Here is a 26,815-nt window from a genome sequence, read left to right as displayed (position 1 = left end):
ACCCCATACACAGTCTTCAAAGTGGTCATGATAAGTAGATGCCGAGAAAGGAAATCATCTGTATATGAATCTCAGTGTCTGGGTTTTGAAATTCGGAGCGGGGGCGGGGGGGGTGGCATTTTATATTGAGAATGGAAAGTCAGGAGCCTTGGCGAGCCGAGCACGTGTTGCAATTGCTTCCAGGGAACATCGTCAGACCAATAGCAGTTTGCGGAGAACTTTTATGGATGGTATAAATATTTTGAGCTCGGGGCATCATCACCAGCTGACATTTTTCCTCCCTCAGGACCAGCTGTTCAGGAGCATCCCGAACGAGAGCCAGGCACATTTGAGACTTGGCTTGTAGCGGAGAGCCCCGCACACTCTGGTGCAGCAATGTCGGTGTTAGAAGAAAGCCGGCCATTTGCTCAACAGTTATCCAATGTCTACTTCACGATCCTTTCCCTCTTCTGTTTCAAGCTTTTTGTGAAAATCAGTCTTGCCATCCTCAGTCACTTTTACATCGTGAAAGGCAATCGCAAGGAAGCAGCGAGGATAGCAGCTGAATTTTATGGAGTAACCCAAGGACAAGGTATGTTGACGGTAATGCGCTCTCAGTTCCCGTGTCGTTTAACTACTGCTCCAGCCACAATCCCAGAAAACATCGTATGTTTTCCCTACGGGCTGTTTCCAAGTGAATATGCCCAGAACGTCCCCTTACAAAAACATTTGTGTTTGTTAACAAATGAAATTTGTTAATTTCATGGCTTCCTAAAAAAGAAAATCATTTGCGGTGTAAATGTCTGGGTTAATAAAATCAAGGTATCATTGCGAAATAGATTAGTGGAGACCTCCCATGGAGAAAAACATGTTTTTCTACTAAAAAATATTTTAAAACTTTAAACATTGCATTGGCGAAGCTATAATTTTAGAGGCTTCCATTACTGATTGTACTTCAACTGTCCTTTAACAGGTACCCGGACTTTCATGTTTTTTAAATCAATTCTTTAGTCGTATGTAAAACAATTGTTATTAGCAAGAGAAGATTTGAAGGTTGTATTTGTTTTTTGCAACTTTTATTTGGCAAGATTATAAAATAAAAGACAGCATGTCGAATACTGAGATTTATGGCATGTGTTCTCCTGGATGGAATTGTCATTGCTTTGCTCAACTTGCAAAAAGTTGACTGTAAGACAATAGGAACATGAATTAACTAATTTTATGTGTGTAGCCAGGTACATCCATCCATGTTTCTTAGAAGAAATTGAAGTATGAGACCAAATGAAAAACAATCATTTTAACCATAGACTTTAAAGGTTACAAAACCATTCACGTTCTATTGGACTGATACTCTGTACAATAAAAACAATGGTTATGGTGACTTTCAAGGTGACATTTTAATTTCTTACAGCCTTTTGATTAATTTCTCGTTTGAACATCAGAAGGCAAGTATGCACATTTTAGAGCCCAAATGCCTCTAAAGTAACTTAATATTTCAGACTCAAAATATACTATTACGGAATTAGAGAACATAATTTAAAAAAAAAAGCATTTAGAATGGAAAACTTGCCTTCTTAAAATCTATTCTTCTACCTTTTCAGTTTGTGGAATAATTCATTTCAGAATCTAGGTTATTCTGCAGGTACATGGAAAGCTGAATGAAGGTAGATCTTTTTTGGTATGTGAGGTGCATAGTAAATCCATCCCCTCCCCCATCCAGGAAGAGTGTTCTTACGCAAAGTGAGGAATTTATGTACTCATTCAAAGAGAGGAAAATCTAAATGCCAGTATGAAAGTCTCACAAGAGGACAGGTCTTCAGGAAACAGGCAATGTGTAATCCTTCAGCTGACAGCCCTGCTTTAGAATGGCTGTAACTATTTAAATGTGGCACATACTATGGTCGTAAATGGAATATTTTGTTTCAGAAGCAGCAAACATAGGAAACTAGAGTTTAAAAAAAAACCCACCATATTTCTAGATATAATTTGAAATCGATCATATGATCATAAGGTGACAAAATTTACTCTTACAGGCAGCCTATAGCTCATTATTTCACAGTCAAAATTCTTGTCTACCTATTAGGAGAATTGCCATACATAAAAACATGAAATATTGGCTAAAAATCTACATGTTTTGTGGAGTGACAAGCGTTTTTAGAGAAAGCTATGGAAGCTCTTTTTTGTACATATTCATAAATAACAGGAAACAATTGTCTTCTGTTTAACCTGATCTCCCTGCACTTACACTGGAAGTCACAGGAATATATGAAATGGCTCCCATGTTCCCGTCTAGTTTTATGAGTCTGTGTTAAGATATATTAGAACTCTAGGATGTCCCAAAAAGGAAAGAAAAAATTAACACTCACTAATGGAAAAACACTTCTCCTAGGAATATACATTGGGAACATAAGGTTTATAAAAATTGTTTTGTGTTGTTTTAATATTATATCTATTTAACAAAATTCTTCTTTCTCATATGTTGTATTAATCTATAGGTTAAACAATAGAATATATTATTATGATTTTTATTCAGTGCAAGCATAAATAGTCTCCAATTTTATTGTAATATTAGGATGACAATCAGGTACCTTACAAACCTTTTTTTTTTACAAAATCTTTCTTGGTCTCCTACCTCTATGAATTAATTTTTCTTTGCCTAGGAAATTATTAATTTCTTCATTTTGACATAGCTCTTCTTTTTATTTACACAATTAAACTAGTTTTATTTTGTTTATATTTTTATAATTAACCAATCAGGCTTAATTATCCTTGTTTAATCTAGCAATTTCCTCCTTCCTAGGAGAGATTATCACCTTCATTTCACTTTGAAATAGGCTTCTCATTCCTACTTTCAAGACTTAGCCAGATTGTTCCCCAACATTTCTGACATGGAGTTGCCAAATTCCATGAAATAGGAGAAGATGTGTGTATTCTCACGTCTCTCATAACCACAGAGGACCCTGTTGACAACCTTCTGGATGTCCTCCCCATGCCATAGTACTTTGGTACTAAGGAAAAGAAACTGTGTCTTACTAGATGCTATTGCAAATCAGCTCATTGTATTTGAGCAATGCAGGGGAGGGGTTTTTGTTTTTGTTTTTTTCAAGTACTCTCCAGTCAGGCTTGAGACCAAGGTATGATTACACAAGGATGCTGGAAGCTAAATGGTTTAAGATTATTTCCTGCTTGATCTCCTTGCGATGCCAATAAAACTTACAAATCTGCCTCTTCATCTTTTAAACTGAAGACTTTTATCAACTCCACCATCACATTGAAGGGACCAATTTATTACAGCTTTTCTCTGAACCTGCTTCCTGTATCATTCTTGCTGTTAAATGTCCTGGTTACAATCTCTAAAATATCAGAGGACTAGTCTATTTTTAGGGCTAGCATTATACTTTGAGACTAACCGTGAGGCTAACAGGAGCTGAAAGGTGTTTTCAGTTGTCTGTACTGTAGTATCAAACAGTACAGACGGCAAATGAAGATGTTGGGGGGGTGGTACATAGATTTTATGAAATCACTCCAAGAGCCGAGAAGCCATGAACTAATGCCCCAAGGACACTTCAAGAGGCAGCAACTCTCTTCTGTGGAGAGTAATAATTTCTACATTCTATCTTGGGCTCTAAAGAAAGTTCAGTAGTCTCAACTGCAAGTGGATAGGGCCAGTTCTAAGCACCTGTTTTTTGAGCACCCCTGGTATTGAGGCACTGAAAAACCAAGATATGAAAAGGCGAGATGTATTTTTTCCGTTTGTGGGTAGTTGATTCTAATTGAGGAGGTGGATCTTGAGTTGACCCCAGGAGTGAGCAATGACATGGACTAGGGGTGCTCACAGCATATTAAGAAGCGGTAGAAAAAAAAGAAGAAGAAGAAGAAGCAGCAGTAGAAATAACCGGAGCGAAGTTTCATGCAGCACAAAAATGATGATAAATTGCGCACAGATATGAAAGAATTCGAATGGCAGGGTAAGCAATTCGAACACAACTTTGAAGGCAGTAGGACTCACTGAGAGTTTCTGGTGTGAGTGAAAGTGGCAAAAGACATGTATAAAACCTTAAAGTACATGTGCATATAGCAGTGAGCTTCGGAGCTGGACAGTGGGACAGGCTTGAAGTAGATCACGCAGTTAGGCTCCTGCCGTGGGGAGATGAGGAGCTAGACTTTCCTGGTGGTGGTGGTGTGGACAGAAAAGAAAGAATGATATACAAAAAAAAATAAAAAATAAAAAGAGAGGAAGCCTGGGTGGCGCAGTCGGTTAACCGTCTGCCTTTGGCTCAGGTCGTGATCCCGGGGTCTGGGATCGAGCCCCACATCTGGCTCTCTGCTCAGTGGGGAGCCTGCTTCTCCCTCTGTCTCCCCCTCCCCCCCCCACTGCTCATGCTCTCTCTCCCTTTCTCTCTCTCAAATAAAATCTTAAAAAAATAAAATGAAAAGACGAAAGGAATGAATCTGATGATACCTTTAAATGGCATTGGCAGAGAGCAGATGTTACTTTAGGGGAGCTGCTTGTCTCCCAGAACTAGATGTGGACACACCTAGAGGAAAAATATATCAGTCAGCAGAGGGATTGGTTAGCTGCGCAGGCGCAGGCGAGTCCGCAGCGTCCACCCAGGGCCACTGCGGGGGCTGCACCCTTCGCTGCATGGGGAGTCTGCGGGCTCACCTTCCGCTAGTGTGAAACGTCAGGGTAAATCAGGAAGCAATAAAACTAGAATCTGCATTCTACTCTTACATCTGATTTATTTCCATCTTCCTCTTGTTCCACTTTTTCATCACCAATATCCTTCTGATTATGATTTGGCTCTTCCTGTGGATCTGTCCCCAGAAAGAGAATGAGCTGGCTTGCCCCCAGGAGTGTGTTCGTCCGTGTGACATTTACGCTTCTTGTTGTAAAGTAATATATTTGCATCTTGATATCACTCTTCGGTAGTGCTTTGTGTTCTTTGCGTTTTAAGTCCACCTCTGACGTGTGAATTTGCTCCAGCTTTGCTGATAGGTCAGGTTTCTGAGCCTGCGAGGCCGCAGACCAGATTTTACACTGTGGAAAATTCATCAAAGTAATGTCTCTCCTGTGAGGTTGCTTGAAAAACAATCCTCGTGACATCCAGACTCTTCGGGCCCGCCCTTCACATTTGAGACTTTATATAGAATACAGAATGCATGTGTAATCATCTGACACACTATCTGTTTTTGTGAGCTCATAAATTTGGTTTGGGGGTTACCATTGAGCATGGAATTATCTTTTTGGACGTTGTCTATTGTTGACACTTGAAAATAGGCTAAACTTGCCACCACAAGTCAAATGGCAAAATTGCTGGCCATTTTGGAGAATAGGGTAAGCTGGGTAGGAAAAGCAGCTAGAATTTTATATAATGTAATATCATAGCTTTCTCCATCAAAAAGTCCATCTCAGGTTTGAAAGCAGCTTTGGGAATTTAACTCTCCATCGGATGTCAACCACATCAGCTGCAGTAATATTCATTTTGCCTGTACCTGAGCCATGTATTTCACAGAGTGTGTGGTACTGCGTGTTGATTGTGTTGGGGTTAGTTATGTTAGGAACGTGTGTCAGAATCTCAGCAGTTTGCAAGAGGCAAATCTGTAGGATGACTTCTTTCATGGTGTTCATTATATAAAGGTATAAAAATACCTTGAAGATGTGAGAGCTTTGAACACATTTTCTATACTTAGGTGGAGCTCTCTGTAAGAATAACTTGAGCCAGTAGAACTGTTCTTCTGTGACAAAAGGCAGGACATTATAATGAAAAGTGCTACAAAAAATTTTTTAAGCTATTTTCATTTCGCCCAAGCTCTACTATTTTATTGGAAATGTCAGAACACTTTTTTTGGAAGATACCATTATAATACTGTGAATTAAAAATGGAATCTGGAAAGTTCCAAGTTCACAGAAGACTGTCATATTTATAATGTATTAATATCTTTCCTCTTCCTCTGTATTTGGAAAAATGAATGGATTTGGGGGGATTAAAGAACTTGGCATAGTGATAACAGCTTGCGAGGGGTCAGTTTTCCTGGGAATAGTCTTCTCATGCCTTTTGTCTCTCTCCCTTCCTTACGTCATTCAATTATTTGCTCCTTTCTTACTTACAGTGTTGACTTGTGTGTATTCCGTGACAGGCACTGTGCTAAGCATTAAGGATAAAATACACAAGCGAACCACAGTCCCTTTCCTGAAGGTGTGTATCGTCTAGTGGGAGACAGATACATAACCGAGTAGTTTAAAAACGTGCGAAGTGCCGTTTTACAAGGGCTAGAGAAGATGCTGTGAGCACAGAGGTGAAAGTGTAGGGATAACAATAGTTCTGCCCAGGACATGCCAGTTAAAAAGAAATCTTACCGGCAACATACATATTCGCTCCCGTAGTCGTGCACGTACGCTTGTTCCTGATGTTCAAAACCTTCCCAATTCCTCACCTTCACTCCCCCATTCACTTCTTCACCTCAGTTGTTATTATTATTATTTATTATTATTATTTCTGACTCACATTTCTCCCACCTAAATTTTTATCTAAAAGCTTAGAGTTTTATTGTAAAAAATATGTATTTTTAGGAAAGAATAAAGCATGCTTAGGGGCGCCTGGGTGGCTCAGTTGGTTGAGCGACTGCCTTGGGCTCGGGTCATGATCCCGGAGTCCCGGGATCGAGTCCCGCATCGGGCTCCCTGCTCGGCGGGGAGTCTGCTTCTCCCTCGGACCCTCTTCCCTCTCGTGCTGTCTCTCATTCTCTCTCTCTCAAATAAATAAAAAATCTTTTACAAAAATAAACTCTGCTTATTACTTATCCACTAAAGTTTTTGAAAAATAGCAGGTATTGTGGGAAAAAATTTTAAAACCAAATTTTGTATGTATTGATAGGAGGCATTGTTATAATCAATTCTGTAGTTTTTAGATAATAAGGACAGTTAGAGAGTGAAGACTAGGTCTGGACCTTCCGCTTTCCGATTTACTATCTCTTTTAGAAGATGGTAAATTATTGAAATAAGATTTTTCTCGTAATTGACGTAACTGATACAGTTTTGAATTTAATTCAGCTCAGTACTTGGACACCTTCTCTGTTCCTGGTTCAACGTTATCTGCTACCTGTAGATAGTTGAATACATATGTGTGTATACATGTGGGTATACATATGGAGAGATTTGTATATTTATCACAGGTACTACATGACTTGCCTTTTGAGCCAAAGGAGGCTTGGTTAAGTGGGGCCAACCTTTGCACATATAAAACAGCCAAACAGCAAGCAAGCAGAAATTCCTAAGGTCTAAATAAAAACAGTTAAGTTCTGTAATGACTGTTTTCTAAGGAAGTCTGTTGAGAGTATCGGGCGCTTCATCAAGAAGGTGGGGCTTAAGATAAAATTTCAGAGGCAGAACATATCTCATTAGGTACAAGTAGAGATGAAAGCAAGCTGAATATACATGCAAAGAGGAAGTTTAAAATGTGGAACTAAACAAGCCTGGTTCGTCTGGGGCAAAGACTGATGTATAAATATTAGATAAGGATTCACAGTTGGGTGGTTGGTGCCGATGTGAAAAATAAATACACATCTTCTCAATCACACATCCAAAAGTAAATAGTTCTATTAAGAGCTCTCTGCTGCCTTTACTAGATTCAGGCTACACAAAAAGAGCCTTTATCTAATCACGGAAATAATTACGATCAGAGGTATTTTACAGAATCCTTGGTGTGATGAGGTCATGGCACATGAAATACGTTTATTTCACGAGCTCCATCTCAGAGAAGACAAAATAGCTCCTCAACTTGGACTCCGATAGTGCACATCCTCAGAATGCCTCAGTGGCAGTTGTGTGGATTGCTGTAGTAATTTTAGCCCAGTCAGCTCATTTTCCAACACGGGGAGAAGAGAGGAAAATGTGTCCCCGAACCATGTCATGGAAAGCAGGTGGAGTATTTGGAACGCCTCTTGCTTTGAAACCACCCTCAAATCCTTTTAAAAAAAGAAAGAAAGAAGAGTTGGCTTACGGACTCTGTAGACCTTTTGGCATTTCTTCTCTACCAGCTGCGTGAAGAACAAATCATTCATTCTTCCCAGCCTTGTCTCGGCAGTGCTACAAAGAAGACCATTGGCTTTTTAGACGGCAAATGCCCAAAGCATATCAGATCAGGGAAGGAGAGGTCGCATAAATTGTTAAATTGTTAGCACTTCCAGGTGGCCTGTGACTAGACAAGTCCACTCTGTGAAATTAAGTTGGGGGAGAACATATATTAAAATGATTTTTTTCCTTATGATTTCTTTTCTTAATCTTATAATTCTCCATTGGTTACCATGGGACAGGTTTTTAAAAATCTGCCCTCGAGGGGCACCTGGGTGGCTCAGTCGTTAAGCGTCTGCCTTCGGCTCAGGTCATGATCCCAGGGTCCTGGGATCGAGCCCCGCATCGGGCTCCCTGCTCCGCCGGAAGCCTGCTTCTCCCTCTCCCACTCCCCCTGCTTGTGTTCTCTCTCTCGCTGTCTCTCTCTCTGTCAAATAAATAAATAAAATCTTTAAAAAAAAAAAAAATCTGCCCTCTAAGTAGATTTAGGAGTTTTCTAGAAAAGCCCATGGAGAAGCTAGGGAGGCGTGCAGGTACAAGGTTCCCATGGGCCCCTTCCCCTTTCTAAACTGGATGGACTTTCAGAGGAAAAATTCTTTAAAGAAAAGGATGAAATGATGTTTAAACACAAACGCTCTCAGTTTGTTGAAAATATGATGCAAGTTGCATGCATCTTTATAGAACCCAACCACCTTATAAAATGAGTCACAACGGAATAGCCTTTCAACATTCTTTCCTAGGGATTAGAACAACAGTAAACATTTTGGGCCCGTCAGGAATGTGCGTGACTATGTGAAATGGCGCAAGGCCATCCCGTCTCCATGAGGGCAGCTAAAGTTTCCATGCCACCATTACCTACTGAGCAAAATAGAAACATTCAGAAATACGTACACTCTTTCCAGAAGGCTTAGAGCCTTAAACTATGGACAAGGACAAACAAAGTGAAACGTAATACTGAAAGGCCATTCATGTTCTTAAATAGAAACACTGGCTCATCTCAGCCATCAAGTGTGAGGCTTGATTTAAATGGAAACGGACAGTGATACAATGAACGTTAAGGCCCGTCCATTGAAATCTGCTCTTTGCCCTCATAATGCTGCAAAGTTCCTCGGGAGCTGATGGAGTTGGGTAGGCTGTTGCCGGAGCACTGGAGGAAGCCATTCTCCTAAAAAGGTCTCAACACAACACAGCCGCAGTCAATAATGAGCACATAAGTCGTTACTCTGGGGGACGGATGCCCTCCTTAACAACCAAACACATCTTTGATTAACCACCAAGGAGATTTATGAGCTCCTTCTGTTTGCCAAATGACCTCATTCACTAGAGAAACGATGATTCCTGTCATCCACCAAGCGCAAGGAGCAGGTCATGTTTAGCGTGAATTGATGCACCAAATGAATTTCTGAATTTGGAAGCTTTGTGTCTTCTTTCCCTCTCAAGCCATGATCCAGAATGAGGAAATAGGAAAAGGCGAAAGTGCTAGTTCCTTCAGAGCTCAAATACATAGAATCACAGATCTATTGAGCCTAGGAAGGAAGGAATATTTCTTCATAGTGACTTTCCAAGAAGTAAAAGAAAGGAAGCTAAACAAAAATGTGAACATCATTCTCTCCATTCCCTGTAGTTATGACGAAATTGCTCATCTAGTAAAAATCTAGTTTAGCAGCCAAGTTTTATGGCTACTTCTATGTGGTCAAAGAAAGCCACAGAGCAAGAGTGATTTGGGTTGGAGGGCCTATCTCCTATATAGTGGATATGAAGTCCTGAAACAATACTTGTACAACCTAATTGGCATGACCTTCCAAGGATGTGGAAGGAGAATCTGCTTAAATAATCTCAATCTTTAGGGCCCACTGGATGTAGTAATATTTTTAAAAAGAATTTTATTTATGAAAGTTAATGAGATTCAATGATAGACCTTTTTATAATCATTTAAAGGTTGTTTTTAAGTAGCACACACAAATGACCATAAACCTGGTTCTATAGCATTATAACAAATATTTTGATTATTAAAAAAATAAGATGTTTGAAAGACAAAGGATTTAACTAGAACAGAAAAAAAAACTAAGTTTGTAATTAACCTAAGGCTTAAGAGGCAAACAGGATTCTTGCCAAATACTTGGATACTGAATTGTAACAAGACTGCGGCCGGGGTGGGGGGCGGGGGACGGGGGCGGGTAGCTGCAGTCTGCTCTTGCCTCTGCAGAAGACAAGTACAATTTACTAAGCAAAAAGTCACCAGGACCTTGAAGTAACTACCAATGGCACATAAGAAAAACAATGCCTTGGATATTGGAGGAACTCAGCAAATACTTATGGAATGAATAAAATACCTTAAACTAGGAAGAAATAGAGTTTAAAATCATGTTGCAGGTAACAGTGATTTAGCCATGCATAAATTATTCTGTCATGTTTCTGGTACCTTCCAGCTGTGAGATCCTAGGAAAATTGTTTAAAGTCTGCAACCCTCAGTTTCTTCATTATTAAAATGAAGCTAATGATATTTATTTCAGAGGATTATTGTAAATTTTCTATGAGATAGACTTGAATTACTTAAACCATTTGTCACAGTGTCTTGGAATAGAGTTACTCCATAAAAGTGAGCTCTTTATATTATATAATTTACAATTCTTCAAAAACAGTACAAAACTGCCTACAAGTTAGTAGCTCAGAGAGGCATTGATAAAAAAGAAAGGTAGAATTATAATACATTGTGTTTGCTAAACAGTTGTTGTAAGCAGATGATGATGCTAGGACATTTTTACTAAGCACCTAAGTGTTCTGCCCGGCATCATGTTAGAGCTTTGGGTAGATGGTTTCAGACCTTAACTGCTTGGCTTTATTTATGTGTTTATTGAAGACTAACCAACTGAGGTTCTGAAAGGTTGAGTCTTTCTGAGCCATCAGTTAGGACTGGAGCAAAGCAAGGCAGAGGGTTTGGCTGGTGTGTGGCAAGGACCTAAACAGAACGCTCTGGTGGAAAGGTGAATTCAGAGCTGATGGTTCTTAAAATTACTTGCAGACATTTCTTCTACCATCTTACTCTGTCAAAGGACTCTTCTGGGCAGAAATCCCTTGGATGGGAATGTTTTCCTGGGCCAAATACCTGGTCACGCTATACTGTAGGAATGCCTGGTCTTTTCTGGAAAGGCATTACCATGAAAGCCCAATGGAACGTTACTACCGCATATAGCAGCAAATTTCTGTTTACTCTTCCGTGGTGAGTGCCTTAGAAAGAGCTGAAGCTGCTTAACCTCCAAAATACCAAAGCACCGGATATTAACTTCCTCTGCCAAGCCTTCTTGCCCTTTTATTTTCTTTCCTCTTAATCCCTGGCAGCTGAAAAGGGAAGACAAAACCCACTCATGACAACAGGAGCAGTGAAGAGCTGAGTCAGTGCGGGCAGGGATTTGGCTTTTTTCCTTTATTTTCTGTTTCTCTCTGTCAGCTGGTCTCTCCAGGAAGCAAGCAAAACATAATTTTTCATTCTATCTTACAAAAAGTTTTTTTTTTCTTATGAGGCAGGAGAAAAATAACCCTTTAAAAAAAAACAAGCAGATTATATCTGGAAATAAAGAAGCATGATTATTTCATAGGGTCATTGAATAACCTTAGAGCCTATCAATATTTTAAATGGTCTGGGGCCCTGTGCATAGGTTTGCAAAATATCCCTCCAAGAGCTTCCAGGAACACTTCTTTATGAGGCCACTGCAAAGGTTATCTGAAGGTGGCTATGCCTCTATTCAGAAAAGAATACATCACGGATAATGATTTCATCTTCCCTCTTCAGTAGAAGACCATTAAACTGTATATGTTAAAACCGGGGAACAAAGTGATGATCCAAGCCATAGGAATATTCAGGCTGTTAGCTGCAAAGTCCGAGGCAGGAATATGATAAAGGACAAAGCACTTTCTCAAAATGGAATATCTAAAGGCGACTTTACTAACTGGGGAGTAACACAGCGACCCCCACATTTTCCTGAGGTAGCTCAGTCTAGCCTAGTCTGCAGTAGGCCTTGGAGGAACAATGAAGCTGATCCAATATTGACCATTTGTTTTATGAGAAGATAGGAATCGGTTCCATGTTGTAATATCAGAATTGTAATATTCCAGCAGAAACGCTGTTGTTCCCAATGGCTTCATCCTGGGTGCTTTTAAAGCTACGTTTAAAACTTGGTAAAATACCCATCCAATAGACGTATACCAGACTATATGCACAGCTGTGCTTAAAAGTTGTGTACAGAACAGCTTTTAGGAAATTACTGGATTTTTGTCTTCCCATGTCAACTTGTCACTTAAAAGTCCCTTCGGAAATGAACAATGTATTTATTTTGTAAATATAAATTTTTCATATACTACATTTTCTTAAATTGAGATCCTTTCCTGATAAATATTAAGTGGTTACTATGGTAGGAAGAGACGATGAGAAAGGGAAAAAAGTGAATCCCTTGTTTTCCAAATTCCCTGTAATTGGACTTAACAGGGGTGCCTAGCATGTCCCTTGACCTTTTCTATACCCAGCTTTGACACTCTATGACCCAGCTCCCACTTTCTGACAGCACTATGTCATATTTTTTGTGTAATTCACAAAGTCTTTCCATACATTCTATCCCTTTTCATCCTCATAATTGTCCCCTACAAAGTCCATGGTATTAAGGCTTCTTTTACCAAGAAGGAAACAATTTAAAATGTAGAGGAAGTTGCTCGAGGTTATTGATCTCTTTAGAGGAAAGTCAAAACAGGAGTCCTGGTATTTTGATGTTGCTTCTGACCTCACTCATCTTGACCATTTGTGGGACTTTTGTTTTTTGCTTTTTGTTTGTTTGTTTGTTTGTTTTTGGTTTACACTATGAAGCAGGCAGTGTCCTTTTTCCAGAGCTAGCTCTTTTTCGGGTTGCAGTCCATCTTTCGGGGTCTCTATAATAATCCCAGCCAGACACAGAATCACTTAGAACTTTCTGGGCTGCTCCCCCGGCCTCGTGCGCATGCATGAAGACAGGGCTTTGCGTTATCCTCGGAGCTGACCTAGCACGTGGCAGGTACTTACCAAATAATCAAGGAAGGAAGGAACAAAGGAAGGAGGAAAATCAGAAGGGAAAAGGAAGGGGATTCAAACTTAAGACCATGGATTTTATTACCACTTTCAGCACAGCGCTTCGCCTGTTCTTCTCATGCATCGCCCAGCGGTGTAAACGTTCACACACTGAGTTCAAACGTTCATGGAGAGACTCAGGGAGTTAATTCTCAAAGAAAAATGAAGACATAAAATCAATACTGTCTATAAGTTAAATCTCTAATAATGCCCTCCATTCCTCCTTCTTAATCAGTCCCTTTTCCGTGATTCCTTTTAACATCATGGATGGGCATGAGCCTTCCTCCTCAAAACAGCACGTTACCTGTCTCTTTTTGACTGGAATCAGTTAATGGCTGCTAATGTATTCAAGTATCTTATACAGCTCATAAAAACTCAAAGATTGCTTGCCTTTTGGTGAGGGATGCTACTTGTTTACCTTTTGGTTTCGCACTTTAAGCGAATGCATTTTTATTCTTAAAATGTTAGACTTTCTGAGCCAACCTTCAAATATTACTAAATGTTCGTTCTTTGTTCACTTTAAGCTGAATGCTCATTATGGCCCTTCAAAGTGTATATAGCATACAGAAAACACCCCAAAAGCCATATATGAGAACTATAACTGAGAGGAGATTGCTCTCTTTTTTCCTCTAAAGCAAGTCAGAAAATTGTCAAGTGCTAGAAGATGTTACAAGAAGGGGTTTGGCTGATAGAAAACTTAGCATCAATACCTGCTGTAAATAATACCTCTGGACTTCGGCTCTTTACCCTTCAAGCCTGTGCCCCAAATTCTTTAGTATCTGTTTAAGATAGCAAAATGGTAGGAATGATAAAAATAAAAATGTTTTTAAAATCTTGCTTTCGCTGGGGCACCTGGGTGGCTCAGTCGGTTAAGCGTCTGCCTTCGGCTCAGGTCGTGATCTCAGGGTCCAGGGATCGAGCCCCACATCCGGCTCCCTGCTCGGCGGGGAGTCTGCTTCTCCCTCTCACTCTCCCTCTGTACATGCTTTCTCTCTCTCTCTCTCAAATACATAAATAAAATCTTAAAAAAAAAAAATCTTGTTTTTGCCTATGCACACGACTGGCTTCTTCATACATGGGCGGCAAAAGGATTACAGTGGGGGATTGGTTTGTGTCCGTGTCCAGAATTCTTTGTAGTTAAGGTAACACTGAGGCAAGAGACAGCTGTAGCCTCCACAGTGTGGGGTAGGACTCCTGTTTAGGGACATTTGCGCAAGGACAGAATGCCCCCAGGACCCCAGAGCGGGCCCGCCAAAGTGTACCGAGGCCTCAGTGGCATGCCAAGCTGCACCTGAGGCCAGCACACCCGGGACTCCTGACTTTCTCTGCTTTGTGCTCTAAAGACCCGCTTCTGCACGTACGTTCAACGTGGCAGAAACAAACATCAGTACCCCTCTCTGTTCGGTATCAACAGAAAACACCGAAGCTGTGCCAGCACCTCAACCTTCCGTGAGCACATGGTTGGTGGTGATACAACTATTTGTGGCTAGAACTATGGGGAGGAGGAGACGTATGTGTAAAATTGTTCTTACATTAAGTCCTTGTCCGTGGTGCATATCAGATTTTCTTCCTGGCAGCTGTTGTGCTCAGACCAGAGAACACAGGTTGCTGATTTCATTCCTTGTATGGATTTGTGGACCTTGTTTAAATTTCAAGTTGGCAGCTGGTAGAGATAGAACATTGTAGCCAAGTGGGTAAAGAGAAGGAACAAGGAGGAAAGTGTCATTTTATGAGCATGTGATAGCAAACACCAACCTAGTTCTGAGCCATGTGCCAGGGACCGTTCTAATCATGTATGATCATAAACTCATTTCATCCTTACAAAAATCTTATGATGTAGGTGCTATTGGTCGTCAGATCTGTTTTTTGCCTTCCTTATTTTTTTTAAAGATTTTATCTATTTATTTAAGAGAGTGGGGAAGGGGAAGAGGGAGAGAGATTCTCAAACAGACTCCACACTGAGCATGGAGCCCCACATGGGTCTCGATCCCATGACCCCAAGATCACGACCCAATCTGAAATCAAGAGTTGCACGCCCAACTGACGGAGCCACCCAGGTGCCCCTGGTGTTAAGTAGCAGTGCCGTACATTGGAAAGAGAACAGGTAAGGAGCACACAATCTTGGTTCCTGTCTTGCTTTACTGGTAACACTCTGGGTGACTTTGGGGACACCGCCTACCCTCTCGTGACTTCAGTTTCTTTACCTGCAAAATGAAGAAGTTAGACAAGATCAGTGGGTTTTGAACCTTTCTTTTTTTAAGGTATTGACTTTTTTTTTTTCTTATGATCTGGAAGCTCGATTTGTGAAGCTGATAAAATGGCAACCGTGCTGTTTGAAGGCAGAGCCCCATGCTTTGCTAGCATGCTCCAAGGCAGATGGGTTGAACTCCCAGGGTTCTTTGAAACCATTTGTAAATCACTGAAGTAGATGGCATCTAAGTCCACTTCAGCTCTGAAGCACCATGATTCTTTCATGTTATTTTGACTATTGGTGGATCATTTTTGACCAGAGAAGCCTTTAGCACAGACAACCTGAGTTCCTTTTTGTGAGTTTATCGCACCCGTGACCGCACCCGCCCTGTGCCGGAACATGGAGAATGTAACGCAATTGCACTGCTCAGGACTGTCACGAGTCAGCAAATAACAGATAATGACAATGATTTTAGAACAGTCCCTGTGGTCTTGCAGACACATTTTCACGTAATCACTTCAGGGGTCACCCAAGGTCGCTGGAGGCCCACGGTGGGCATCTTTCCTCAGCAGCCCCGCTGGAGTGGTGCTCTGGTCGAGTATTTTGTCTTCCTCTCCGCTGTTTCCCCCTCTCCATCCACAACACCCTCTCCCATGTCTCCAGAGAGAGGGTGACTACGTTTACAGCAATCATTTTCTTGCCTTTATAGGTTTCACTCCCCTGACTATGCCTCAAGTAGGTAACAATTTGGTTTAGCCTGCTTTTAAATTTTTTTATCAATTGACTCATTCATATTCAGTGATGTAAATTCCAAATTCAGGGTAATTATGAATCACATTGATAGAAACATCTAGTACAAATAAGTTTGTCTAGCTCCAGGGGTGGAAGTGCCAGGTCATACAGCATGTGTATCTTTGGTTTTTTTAGTTGCTATTACACTATTTTCCAACATGATTTTATCTGTAGTGAAATCCACAGTGTATGAGAATTCATGGTGCTTCCCATTATTGCTAATATGTGGTGTTGTCAGTATTCTTAATTTTTGCCAATCTGGTGGGCATGTAGAGATATCTTATGGTTTAATTTTCATTTCCCTAATAATGCCATTTTCATGTTTATTGGCCATCTGTACCTTCCATTTTTGTGATGTGCCTTCCAAATATTTTGCCATCGATTCTATTGGGTCTTCTGCCCTGTTTTTCATTGATTTTAGAAGTTATTTATATGGCCTAGCAATTAAATGGAAAATGAAAAAAAAAACTTAAAAACACTACTTACAAATATGTTTTGTGGCTTGGCTTTCACTTTTCATGGTTTTTCTTTTGGTGAACAGACGCTCTTTATCTAAAATAGTCAAATTTAGGGGTGCCTGGCACAGTTGGTTAAGTATCGGACTCTTACTTTCGACTGGGGTTTTGGAATTGAGCCTTGCCTCCAGCTCCGCGCTCAGGGTGGAGTCTACCTGAGACTCTCTCTCCTTCTTCCTCTGCCTCTCCTCCGCCACACACATGCTCGCTCGCTCTGTCTCAAATAAATAAATAAATTTTTATTTAAAAAATAGTCAAATTTATCAATATTTTCTATTTTGGTTAATACTAATACTCTCATTAATTCTAATAAGAATCTGTAGGTTCTATGGGGGGTTTTTTAAGGTAGAAAATAATATTATCTGTGAATATATAATGCCAGTTTTGTTTCTTCCTTTCCAGTTGTTGTACCATTATTTATTTCTTCTTCCTCAGTTACTCTATGGATTAAAACCTTCAGTACAATGTTCAATGGAGTGGTGATAACTCTTGCAAAGCCAGGTGCAGAGCACAAATTATAAGGAGGGTGGTGGCTGAAGTGAGGCATGGCTCATTTTAACTGAAGTGACTATTCAGTTTGGCTATTTTCATGTGGGAGCACGATAAAATGGAGATATAGCAGAGCTGGTCATTTTTAGAGAATGATTTTTTCTCTGCCCTGGATATAAGGTCTTCTTTCTTTTTTTTTTTAAGATTTTATTTATTTATTCATGAGAGACAGAGAGAGAGAGAGAGAGAGAGAAGCAGAGGGAGAAGCAGGCTCCCTGCTGAGCAGGGAGCCCGATGAGGGACCCGATCCCAGGACCCCGGGATGAGGTCTTATTTCTGAAGAGAGGTTTCAGATTCAAATCATATATAATAATTTAGAGTCATGGGTGCCTGGGTGGCTCAGTTGGTTAAGCGACGGCCTTTGGCTCAGGTCATGATCCTGGAGTCCGGGGATCGAGTCCCGCATCGGGCTCCCTGCTCAGGAAGGAGTCTGCTTCTCCCTCTGACCCTCCCCTCTCTCATGCTCTCTCTCACTCTCTCTCTCTCAAATAAATAAATAAAATCTTTAAAAAATAATTTAGAGTCATAATTGGCAGGTAATAAGTAACAATTTTTGTATTTTGTACTATAGATGTAAGTAGCTGTGGATATAAATGTGGTTTACATGTGATGCCCCGTATAAAAATGAATTTGTGCTTTGGTGTATGGGACATGGGCCACTCCAAACTTATACTTGAAAGATGTCACTTCTGCAGACAAGATCATGGGTATAATTTTATTCTAGCTCTCTTTAGTGTTTGAAGATTTTTTATTTATTTATTTTTGTGAGAGAGAGCGCAAGCACACAAGCAGGGGGAGGGGTAGAGGGAGAAGCAGACTCCCCGCTGAGCAGGGACCCCGATGTGGGGCTCCATCCCAGGACCCTGGGACCATGACCTGAGCCGAAGGCAGACACTTAACCCACTGAGCCACCCAGACTCTCTAGCTCTCTTTAGTGTCTGAGTCTGAATAAAACATTTGGCACACAGTTTTTAAAAATACAGTACATAACTTTCAGAGAACACTAGGGGAAAATGGAATCATAAAATTAATCAAACCAAAAGAACTAAAGAAAGAGACCATAGAAACCGTGGGGAAAATACAAAGTACAAAACTAATATGGGAAAAATCAATCTAAATATCATACCAATAGTTAAATATATCAGTAATTTAAATAATAATTTTAAATAAATAACTTGAGTTCTCTAGATTAAAGATAACAATTTTCATATTTGGGGGGTAATACCCAGCAATATATTTTAACTGAGCCATCTAAAACATAAGGATTCAGAAAAGTTGAAAATACAGGATCAAGAAAGATAGGCCCAATAGAAATAGAAATACTCCCTGAAAATGTATCACCATATTAATATGAGGTAAGACTTGAAGGCAAAAAAACATGACTAAATGCCACTATGTAATGATAAAAGATGAATTTACTTAGAAGCTATAACAATCCTGTGTATTCACCCAATAAAATTGCGTTAAAATGAAAACTTCTAAATATTGACTTATCTAAAAGCAGAAAGAAAACTTTAACAGAATTCTCTTAGTTATTGATAGATTAAGCAGACAAACATTGATGACTATGCAAACATTCAGAAGAAATTGAAAATGTAGATCTAATCTGGATATAGAACTCTCTGTCCTCATTGCTTCATGTACATTTTGAATATTTGAGTTCAACTGAGTTCAAAAATTGAGTATACACGGGGCCATAAAGCATGTCTCAGTAAAGTTCAAATGATTACTATTATATAGGCTGTAGGTCAGGAAACTTTTCTGTAAAGGATAAGAGAGCAAATATTCTATGTGCGTCGTATGGTCTCAGCGCTGCAGTTATGGTGTAAAAGCAGATGATCTGTCAATGAATGTGTTTGGCTCTATTCCAATAAAACTTTATTTACCAAAACTGATGGTAGGACAGATTTGGCCCACAAAACAGCATTTGCTGCCTCTGATAATGGAACATATCCACGAACCTCAGTAAAATTAATGTAGAAATCATGAACAAAATGTAATTAGAAGAAAACTCCTATGTTTGGAAATTAAGAAAATGTCTTTAAGGAACTCAGAGGTTTAGAGATCAAAATTATAAAAAGAACAACACAGTCAACTTTCACACATTGAAGTAAGAAAATAACAGAGTCTCAAGCAAAAATTAATAAAGTGGCTTATTATAAACAAATTATAAACAAAGCTAAAAGGTGATCTGTTGAGAGACTAATGAGATTGGTACACCGATGTCAAAACAAGGTGCACATAAACAATAGTTGGAATTCAAAAGAGAACATAAAGCAGGTGTCAATGATATTTTTTTTAAAGATTTTATTTATTTATTTGAGAGTGAGAGAATGAGAGACAGCATGAGAGGGAAGAGGGTCAGAGGGAGAAGCAGACCCCCCCGCTGAGCAGGGAGCCTGATGTGGGACTCCAAACAAGTGGTTTTATTTAACAACTTAATGCCAGTAATTGGGACTATTTGGATGAAATAGACAATTTCCTAAAAAAAAAAAAAATACGACTTGTCGAAGTTGTTCTTGAAGAAATGAAGAACCTAACTAATCCTAGAATCACTAATAGAGATATAATCTCAAGTTTTAAAACTTCCTCCCCCCCCCAAAAAAAAATCCAGGGGCAGATGATTTTGCCTGGGGCCTCTACCAAGCATCATAAGTCAGAAATATTCTAACAGGTGAACCGTGACGGCAGAGAAAGCAAGGGACTTGTCCGCAACTCACTTCATGGAGTTAGTAGCGGTACCCTGTAGTGGCTTTGTACTGTGTCAACTCAGTTATACCGGAACTGCGTCCCAGAATTCCCTTTCTAGTGTTGCTCCGGGGTGGGACGGGCCAGAGGAGAACTTTGCATAACATTCAGGTGGCAGAAAAAAGAGCTGCCAGTTTCACGCTCTCAAGGTTCGTGTAGGCACTGCTGTTGGCTTGCACATGTCACCGGTCCTCTGGCTGCACGAAACCCACAGCGAGCTCAGCTCCCTCCAGATGGCTGGCTTTGATGTCTCGGAGTCCCAGGCCAGGTGGGTGTGCATTCTGTGGTCAAGGGCGCCAGTTTCTCCTTGGGTCACCCACATCGCTGAGGTTGGAGGTGGTGATAGACAAACACTGGTCCCGGTTTTCCTCAGAGCTTCGGGAAGTCTCTGCTCCCTGACTTGCAATCGGCTCTGTTGCCAACTGTCAGCCAGACAGCCTAACGGTGACTCCAAGCCCAACACGCCTACAAAGACAGCAGCCTTGCAGAGATCCCTTACCCTGCAATTGTAGAGGGTCTTAATTTTTGTTAGCTATTTTTGTTTGGTTGTTTGTTTTGTTTCGTTTTTCTTACAAAGTAGCAAAGTTATATCTAGTAGAACAAGAACTGTTTTATATACGCCACAGTGACTGAGCAACTAAAGAACCAGGAATATTTGTGGGGCTTACCAGTAACTGAAGTGCTTGAGCATTGTGAGTTTTGAATTTGCTTTTTAACTTTACTACTAAGTAGAAAGACAAGATTTGATGAAGAAAGCACGAATGATGTATTTATACCTACATTACACTAGCAAGAATAATGTCATAAAAACTAACATTAATTGAGGGCTAACTGTATACCAAGCTTAGTTCTGATTTATCTATTAATTCATTTAATTTGTACAGAAATCCTGTGTGGTAGGATTGTCATCCCATTTTCCAGATAAGGAAATTGAGGCACAAAGAAATGAAGTAACTTTCTCAAGGTAACAAATTTAGTCTTTGCCTGGCCTGAGATAGGGACCCAGCTTTGGTAGTTTGAGGGCAGTGTTGAGGCTCCTAACTATTATACTATGTTGGAATGAATGGCTCTATTAGAAAGTGGCTCACCAGGGGTTCCTAGGTAGCTCATTTAGTTAAGTGTTTGACTCTTGGTTTTGGTTCAGGTCATGATCTCGGGGTCGTGCGCTTGAGCCCGGGTCAGACTCCATGCTCATTGTGGAGTCTGCTTAAAATTCTCTCTCGCCCTCTGCCCCTCCTCCCCTACCCCATCCCTGTGCTTGCTCACTCTCTCTAAAAAAAAAATAAATACAAATTTTTAAAAAAAGAAAGATCTCCTGAGATTTGTTAAACCAAGGGTAGCCACATTGCTGATGCATGTGGAGTTGATAAAAACTAGTTACATCATTGAGAGTTTTAAATCTTTTCGTTCTATGTATTGTGGCTAAAACATAACATTAGGGGTTTTTTTTAATGCAGTATACAGTTTCTTCTAAAAATATGTTTCGCAGAAGCCTGGAGAAATGTTGAGTTCTGTTTCAAAACCAGAATTGGTATCTTTGGTTAGATTTTCCCCGTTTATTTTTTCCTTTCATAATAGCATTGTGATACCTCTCCATTCATTTCACAGTTTGCACACTAGCCAAATGCTTTCCAAGATACCGTGTTAAGAGTAACAGCAAGAGCAAATATATATATATATATATATTTTGTCCACTTTTTCACAAAATTGCTTTAGGCTTCATAAAAATCTTAGTAATGGAAATACACTGTCTACGATAACATATGGAGAATCGCTACTTACTGCTTACAGTTTATGAAACTTCAATGAAACTTACATGTAAATCAGATATTTTGTGGATACTTCTTAAGGAGCATCCTTGCAAGCTAGCTATGGGAATTTCCAAGTTTGTCATGAGTCTAAGAGCTCTTGATTCCCAAGCGTACAGACGTTTCTTAGACGGTAATGGAGATTCACGCCAATTCTGAAATGCCTACCTGGAGTGTAAGGTTCAAGTAGACAGCAACTGTCCTTTCATCTCTGTGTACCCAGAACATAACACCCAGTAGACATCTAAGAAATATTGAGTGAATGAGTGAATGAAAGCATGAATAAATGACATTTCATCACCTTCCTTGGTCATTATACAACTAGAAATTAACATACTTTAGTCATTAGTGTTTATGCTAGTCTCTTATGGTCTAAACATTTAAGGATTTTGAATTTAAATTGTATTTTATTATTTTCGTTCTGCCTATGGGGGTTATTTGTGTCTTTCTGAAAAATCATTTACATCTTTCGGTGTAGTAAAAAAATATCCCAAATTCAGGGACATCTTTTATATTATAATGTTGAAAAAGATATTTTAGACATTTTGAGAAGACTTTAACTCTCGATATTAATAAATATGTGAATATGGTAGAAATCACCCTTACATGACAGCTAAAAGAGACTTACTCTGCATTGTGAAGGGTCCTGGATGATGGGGACAAGTACGTTTTCTTCAACAGAACCCCTTACCTATCTGTTTCAAGATCTACCATAAAAAATGCTGTATGTAAGCATATAATTTTGTTACTTCAAACTACATTTAACTGGATTTTATATTATGCTTCTACTTTTTAAAAAAAAATCATCCCACAACAAGTTGATAATATTGAAAGAGCCTCCTTACCTAATATTTATTCTCAAAGCCTTGCCCACACCAGCTCATAAAGTATTCTTCACTGTGGTTAGGCAGTGCTGTGATACGGGCGGTTTGGTGAGGATCCTGACTGTATATTCTCTAACTGTGATTTCTCAGACCCCTGGGGCCTTTCCTAACCACTCCGTTCCAACTAAGAGAGGAGCGATCTGGGACCACAAGATGTCACTGTAGGTTTCCCAGCAACCTTCAGAGGAGAAGTGAATGACCCTCGGACAAAGGTTCACTGTTAGATAACAATCACTCTGCTTTTCCCCAAGGTCAGGCCTGCCCTCAGACCCCCTCTGCCCTCACTCCCCTTCCCTAGGCCAACAGAGTTAGGTACCCATGTTTACATAACATACAATAAACAGTAAAATGGAGCAACAAGAGTGGGGCTCAGGGATGATGGTTTTGAGCTCCATGTGTGCGTGGCCTGGTAGAGACACCCACAGCAAGGCGGCCTCCCAGAACTGAACAATGGCCCATTCCAGATGCGACGGTACAAGGGTGGAAATTTGGCACTAGCAGGTACAAGGGAATCTAACATATCTTGTGATGATTTAAGGTGAAGTTTTTATCTTGCACTTCGTGAGTCATTGGTACTTTAGAGAAAAGAAACTTTTTTTTTTTAAGGATGGGAAGCTTACATTAAAAAAAAAAAATTTTAGAAAACGGAGAGATCACAGACTTTTGCCCTAAGATAAAGCCTGGTGATGGGTATTAAAGAGGACACGTATTGAATGGAGCACTGGGTGTTATATGCAAACAATGAACCATGGAACACTACATCCAAAACCAGTGATGTAATGTATGGTGATTAACATAACATAATAACATAAAATTAAAGAAAAAAGAATCTAAACATGATCAATGTAAGTATTATTCTAGAAGGCAGTTTATGAACTGGGTTGCTCTTCAGAAAATAAAAATTATCCACGTGTGTGTGATGATATATGGAATTACTGCTTTTGTGTGATTGTGGTACTATAGTTATGATTGCAGAGAATCCTCATCTTTTTAGAGGTATATACTGAAATATTTATGGGTCAAATGATATAATGAGGTTTGCTTCAAAATAATCCCCGGAGTGGGGTAAGGGAGGGCTGTGGGTGGGTTGAAGATGAACAAGACGAGTTGTGAATTGGTAAATGTTGAACTGGGTGGTGGATAGTGTACATGTTTAGACTATTCCATTGTCATAAGGGGGGGCGGGGAAACTGCCAACCTGGATCCGAGCTGGAGTCTCTTCATCTTGATCTGTTTCTGAAGATTCAGGTGGTAGCTCAACACTGCCTTTTGGAAGCAATGAGCTCCTAAAGTTTGTGATTGGTTGTGTAAACAAAAAAAAAAAGGAGAGAGAGAGTGTGTACGTTTGTGTCCCACATGTAATTTGAAAACTGTCATAAGTGGATCCAACTCTCTAGTTTTTCAGAATTTCTTGAAAATGTGTACTCACTCCTAACAGTGCATTGCATAATTACATAGATTTCTTTCTAGCATATCCCTCTTAGATTTCAACTTTCCATTTTGCAATTTCTCAGGTATTAAGATTGCTCTCCTCTAGAAGTGCCTTTAGCTCTTTGATGGTTTCCAGTGTCCTTCTTTGAAACTTCTCCAGCCTTCACAGCACTTTCTCACTGAGGATTGGCAACCAGCCCAAACTTAGGTTCCCGAGTTTTCCGACACATTAGCGTTGATTAAAATGGGAATAGAATGGTCCCGTTTCATTTCCCACATCTTGCCTAAAAGGTATAAAATTTTATTTTAGCCTTTGTGGGTAGTAATAGTATGTCATCTCTAATCTACAGCGTATTTCAGATGCTCTTTCTGAGACATAATACTTCAGAGTCCATTATCTTCTATGGAATATCATTTTAATTATTTCCCGGAGTATTTTTTCTAATACCGGTTTGCTTTAAAACTTCTGCCTCCTCACAGGGCCCAGTGATACCCTGCTGCTTACCGAATCCACTTTTGCACTGACACGAGGAAAGATGCTAGGTTCTTCTATATATCCAGATATTTCATAGTGTGTTCATATTTATACAATCTCAGATATCCAGTATTTGAATGATTTGGTCCCAAGCACATTCACTTCACTGTGCATTTTTTTAATGAAATCATACAGTTGAGCTATGGCATAGATTTAATATTTTGTTCCTTGTCTTTTCCAGTAAATTAACTGTAACAACATTTTCCTTCAATTTCCTGGAATCATTTTTTAAGATTACTTTTGCTTCGGATGCACCTAAAATTTCTGAAAGAAGTAATTGTTATTTCCTGAGTCCACTTGATTATTTATGTGAATTATCTTATGTATTCTGCAGGTCAGCCCATATCTCACTTAACTAAGTATGTAGTTACGATGAAATCCAATGGCTTTTTTTCTCCCCACTGCACTGGAAATGTATTACCCCCGTGGGCTACATAAAACCCTCTTGAAGTATTGAAGTATTCTTTGGAATTCCATATTCAAATTGCACTTTAACTTTTTTTCTTTTTTTTGAGAGCCCACTATTTAAGAGGTACAGTGTGGTAGATCTGTGACATCACAGATGTATGTACTCTGAGGACCCAACCCAGTGGAGGGGACGTCATAGAAATAATTACAATATCTCGTGTCCAAAATTATTTAGGAACAAAAATTGTCCCAATTCTTACAATAAAGCACCCTATATTTATCTTACAACCATGAATGAAAAGTAGAAAGGCAAAAAGTCAAAAGCTTAAAATTGGAGGTTTTTTAAAAACAAAAATTAGTATTTACTTTCACAGTGTGGCTTATGTCGATTAGCATACTCCCCATATGGGAACCACCTGGGGACAAAGAGCATATGGTTACTGACAACTGGACATGGAAATATCGTGGACTGAATAAGCCCCTCATTGACGACCCTTTGGCCTTTGCCTTTGGCCTTTGGCCTAGGAATGTGCCCCCCAAACGAGCTGCCTCAGCTGAGCTGGTCCAGTTTTCCTGGCAAAGTCTGGCCTCCTTTGTGGCCATAGTATATGCTTACAGCTCACGTGCCAGCTTGCCCTTTGTACGTGAGTCCTAGAATCCGAATCAAAGAATGTTAGAGCAAGAAGACAGTAATCTTATGCAAGTTCTTCATTTTGCAGAAGAGGGACATCTACGTATCATTAAGCTGCTCATGTCAAGACATGTAGTTTGTAGGATTAAAGCTTAATTAAAGATTAAAAAAAGATAGTGGTATCCACTGGTGATAATTTTGAGGTAAATACTGGCAATGGAATATGGCAGCAACTCTGAATAGGGTCATGCACGGGAAATAACTTTACTCACAAAATGTTTTTGTTTTTACCCGGTTTGTTATATGAAGGCAATAGCCCGATAATTTTTTTTTTTCCTGTAAATACCAATGGAAAGTAGAGCCTAAAAGTAGTGATAAAAAGGTAAAGACAGAGAATGGAATCCGTGACCATTTTTCATCAAGACAGAGCTGCGTATGTTAATACCGTGTAACATCACCCCCGGCTCAGTTAATCCTTGGAGACCTACCGTGGACCAGTCACTGCTGTCCACTCGGTCATGGCCACCATACCTCGTTCAACTTTACGTGCCAGGCACACATGTGGTTTTTCCTCTCTTTTTGCTCTGCCTTTTAGGGTGAACACTCTCCGTTGTACTTAAATTGACCACTGACGCCTTCTGGCCTAGAAATGACCTCCAGAAGAATCACAGTGGTGAGCTGTGCCTATGTAAATAGCAGGCCTGTGATTTTTTATGGAAGCCAATTCTAAACTTAGGTGCTTACCAAACGAACAAGAGCTACCTACCAGCTGACGCTAATGCACGTTCACTATTTATTCCCGAGGATGAAGAAGACAGGCTCACTAGTGACCGATCTCTGAGCTCTCTGGCTCTAGCGTTCTGTCTGTACCCGTTTTCAAGGGGCAATTTCACAAGGGACGGATTTGTACATAATTCAAATCGGCTTTCCAATTTTAAGTATGGAGTTCATGTCTATTCTGTTTCCGAGTGGGAAATGCAATTTTACACGTTTTCCTTTCTGTACTGTGCAAATAGTTAAATACTTCCTGCTGCAGCTGAGTCTCCACTTTAAAAATAGAAAATCCTACTGCACTTCTGTCCCATCCCCCACCCGCTCCTTCCCAACCGCGAGCGCTTCTGAATAGAGCTCAGTGTCCAGGCCCCCTCTCCAGTTAAGCACACAGGAATCTTTGTGAA

At 39.9% G+C, this 26,815-nt stretch overlaps 1 protein-coding gene across 1 annotated transcript in view; it reads left to right on the top strand.

Annotated features, from left to right (window-relative positions):
• The first annotated feature begins 375 nt into the window (after positions 1–375).
• The window catches only part of ASB5 (ankyrin repeat and SOCS box containing 5), a 45,309-nt gene continuing 18,869 nt past the window's right edge, over positions 376–26,815 (top strand). The window contains exon 1 of the mRNA XM_028099854.2: positions 376–571. Coding sequence (XP_027955655.1) covers positions 376–571 — 196 coding nt within the window. The remainder of the gene's footprint in view (positions 572–26,815) is intronic.

Source organism: Eumetopias jubatus, unplaced genomic scaffold (assembly GCF_037043125.1).
Source record: "Eumetopias jubatus isolate StellerSeaLion01/CBP00866 unplaced genomic scaffold, mEumJub1_p1.0 scaffold_2, whole genome shotgun sequence".
Lineage (NCBI taxonomy): Eukaryota > Metazoa > Chordata > Mammalia > Carnivora > Otariidae > Eumetopias > Eumetopias jubatus.
The sequence above is the reverse complement of the archived record's forward strand: the minus strand, read 5'-3'. Positions and strand labels throughout refer to the sequence as shown.